This window comes from Colobus angolensis, unplaced genomic scaffold (assembly GCF_000951035.1).
Source record: "Colobus angolensis palliatus isolate OR3802 unplaced genomic scaffold, Cang.pa_1.0 Scaffold28, whole genome shotgun sequence".
NCBI classification, from domain to species: domain Eukaryota; kingdom Metazoa; phylum Chordata; class Mammalia; order Primates; family Cercopithecidae; genus Colobus; species Colobus angolensis.
Window position 1 is genome coordinate 5,313,261 of NW_012116043.1, and position 3,471 is coordinate 5,316,731.

Here is a 3,471-nt window from a genome sequence, read left to right on the forward strand (position 1 = left end):
AGGCGGAGCTTGCAGTGAGCTGAGATCCGGCCACTGCACTCCAGTTTGGGCGACAGAGCGAGACTCCGTCTCAAAAAAAAAAGTCATAAAGGTTCTCCCCAGACACAGGGGAAGAAGCAGCCTCACTGCATACATTTACAGGGATAGTTAAGCACCAAAACAGTTTTGGCATAAAAACCTTCCTCTGCCCCAGTATAAATGCAATGCTTCACTAATGCCTCAGAGACAGCTTGTGAAGAAGAAATCTTCCTAGGAAACACTAGAGTCCAGCACGGTTTCCACTTTGAAAAGCTTATAGGGCACACATGGTATACTTTGAAAAACTTCTATTTTTGGATCCTGTTCTTCTTTAAGGTAATCTCTGCAACTACCTGTTTAGGCTCATGGCAATGAGCATCTTGATTCTAAAATGATTAATGTTCTAGTTTTGGATCTATTCGCGTCACATAGAAAATGCTCCAGGGAACTCTGAATCTAACAAAATACCAATCTGAAGGACGACTAAGCAAGAAATGCCATCAGAGAGTATTTCATGAAATAAGACAAAGATGTCTGCTTTCCTCCTTCTATTGAACACTCATCTGGAGGTCCTAGCCAGAGCAGTAAGGGAAGAAAATGAAATAAGGCATAAATATTGGAAAAAGGAATAAAACTGTCTCTATTCATAAATGACATGATTGTGTAGAAAATCCTAAGGAATCTACAAAAAAACTACTAGAATAGGCTGGGTGTGGTCGCCTATAATCCCAGCACTTTGGGAGGATGAGGTGGGTGGATCTAAAGATCAGGAGATTGAGACCATCCTAGCTAACACGGTAAAACCCCATCTCTACTAAAAAATGCAAAAAATTAGCCGGGCGTGGTGGCACGTGCCTGCAGTCCCAGCCACTCGGGAAGCTGAGGCAGGAGAATGCATGAACCCGGGAAGCGGAGCTTGCAGTGAGCCGAGATTGCGCCATTGCACTCCAGCCTGGGCGACACAGCGAGACTGTCTGAAAACAAATTTTTTTAAAAAGATAAAAAATAAAAAACCTGTTTAAGTTGGAAGTAATCAAAATTTTAAATTTCGCTTTTTAAAAGACACTGTTAAGAAAAGCCAGGCCAGGTGCAGTAGCTCACGCCTGTAATCCCAGCACTTTGGGAGGCTGAGGCAGGAGGATCACTTGAACCCAGGAGTTTGAGACCAGCCTGGGCAACATTGTGGGACCCCGTCTCTACAAAAAATAAAAACATCAGCTGGGTGTGGTTTCGTGTACCTGTAATCCCAGCTACTCAGGAGGCTGAGGTGGGAAGATCACTTGAGCCTGGGAGTTGGAGGTTCAAGTTGGCCCTGCATTCCAGGCTGGGTGACAGAGCAAGACTGTCTCTGAAAAATAAACAAATAAGCTGAGCATGGTGGCCCATGCCGATAGTCCCAACACTTTGGGAGGCTGAGGCAGGAGGATTACTTGAGGCCAGGAGTTCAATGCCAGCCTGGGAAACATAGTGGGCATGGTAGTGCATGCCTGTGGTCCCAGCTACTTGGGAGACTGAGGTGGGAGGATTGCTTGAGCCCAGGAATTTGAGGCAGCAGTGAGCTGTGATCACACCTGCGAATAGCTACTGCACTCCAGCCTGGGCAACAGAGGAAGACGCTGTCTCAAAAATAAATTAATTAATTAAAAAAATTAAAATTAGGCCAGGCAGGGTGGCTCATGCCTGTAATCCCAGCATTTTGGGAAGCCGAGGCGGGTGGATCACTTGAGGTCAGGAGTTTGAGACCAGTCTGGTCAACATGGTAAAACTCCGTCTCTACTAAAAATACAAAAATTACTGAGGCACGGTGGCATGCACCTGTAATCTCAGCTACTTTGGAGGCTGAGACAGAAGAATCACTTGAACCCAGGAGGCAGAGATTGCACTGAACTGAGACTGTGCCATTGCACTCCAGCCTGGGCAATAAGAGTGAAACTCAGTCTCTCAGTCTCAAAAAAAAAAAAAATTAAAATTAAAAGTCCATATCTGTTAGACATCATGATCATGAAATATTTATGAGTGACATGATATGATGCTGAGATTCTCTCTAAAATGCTTGCAAAGAAAACGTGTATGTATACAAAGTTTCAAGTCCAGGCCTGGTGGCTCATGCCTGTAATCCCAGCACTTTGGGAGGCCAAGGTGGGTGGATCACTGGAGGTCAGGAGTTTGAGACCAGCCTGGCCAACATGGAGAAATCCCATCTCTACTAAAAATACAAAAATTAGCTGTGCAGGGTGGAGTATGCCTTTAGTTCCAGTTACTTGGGAGGCTGAGGCAGGAGAATCCCTTGAACCCAGGAGGTGGAGGTTGCAGTGAGCTGAGACCGTGCCACTGCACTCCAGCCTGGGCGACAAGAGCAAAACTCTGTACCCTCACCCCCCCCAAAAAAAAAATCCCCAAGAATTTATCTTCATATGCCCCAGATCATTAGAAAGAGGAAGTTTGGGTCCAGTGACATCTGCGTGTAATTTTTCCTCCTTAAAACAATCATGTTCCCTTTCCTCCCTAGAGACACAGAAACTCTTCCTCTAACAGAAAGGCCGCCCTGCCGGTGATATTTGCACACTGGTGTTCAGTGGTGCGTTTGGATGTGACAAATATAGTCAAGAGAAAATGAAACGCATACATTTGTGGCACTGCCAGTGAGATTCTCATGGCTGATGGGCAGCAGCGTGCTCAGCTCCAGGTCCGTCACCATCTGACGAGATTCCGCCAGCAAACGCTGGAGCTTGCTCGTGGGCGAGAAATCATCCTGGGAGGGTAACACAATTGAAGCCTACAGGAAATTAAGAGGCACCTTTAAATGCTTAGGTTTACAAACACAAATGCTAACTACCTAGGAATATTTTTTTCTTTTGTTCTCTTGCTCTGTCGCCCAGGCTGAAATGCAGTGGCATGATCACAACTGACTGCCTCAAGCTCCTGGGCTCAAGTGATCCTCCTGCCTCAGCCTCCTGAAAAGCTGCGACCATATATGTGTGCAACCACACCCAGCTAATTTTTTTTTTTGGTAGAGGTGGGATCTCGCTACATTGCTCAGGCTGATCTCGAACTCCTGGCCTCAAGTCATCCTCCTGCCTCGGCCTCCCAAAGTGCTAGGGTTATAGGTGTGAGCCACTACACCTGATCACCTGTGAATATTTCTTTGGTTTAGGTGTTACAAAGCAAAGCAGAACATCAAATAGTAGAATAAGAATAACTAAATTAATTCCTTTTCTTTCTTTTTTGTTTTTGAGATGGAGTCTCGCTCTGTCGCCCAGGCTGGAGTGCAGTGGCACGATTTCAGCTCACTGCAAGCTCCGCCTCCCGGGTTCATGCCATTCTCCTGCCTCAGCGTCCCGAGTAGCTGGGACTACAGGCGCCCATCACCATGCCCGGCTAATTTTGTTTTATATTTTTTAGCAGAGACAGGGTTTCACCGTGTTAGCCAGAATGGTCTCAATCTCCTGACCT

The 3,471-nt window shown here is 46.2% G+C and overlaps 1 protein-coding gene across 1 annotated transcript in view; it reads right to left on the bottom strand.

Annotated features, from left to right (window-relative positions):
* CCDC62 (coiled-coil domain containing 62) overlaps positions 1 to 3,471 on the bottom strand; it is a 70,911-nt gene that overhangs the window by 18,741 nt on the left and 48,699 nt on the right. The window contains 1 exon segment of the mRNA XM_011948477.1: positions 2,645 to 2,794. Coding sequence (XP_011803867.1) covers positions 2,645 to 2,794 — 150 coding nt within the window.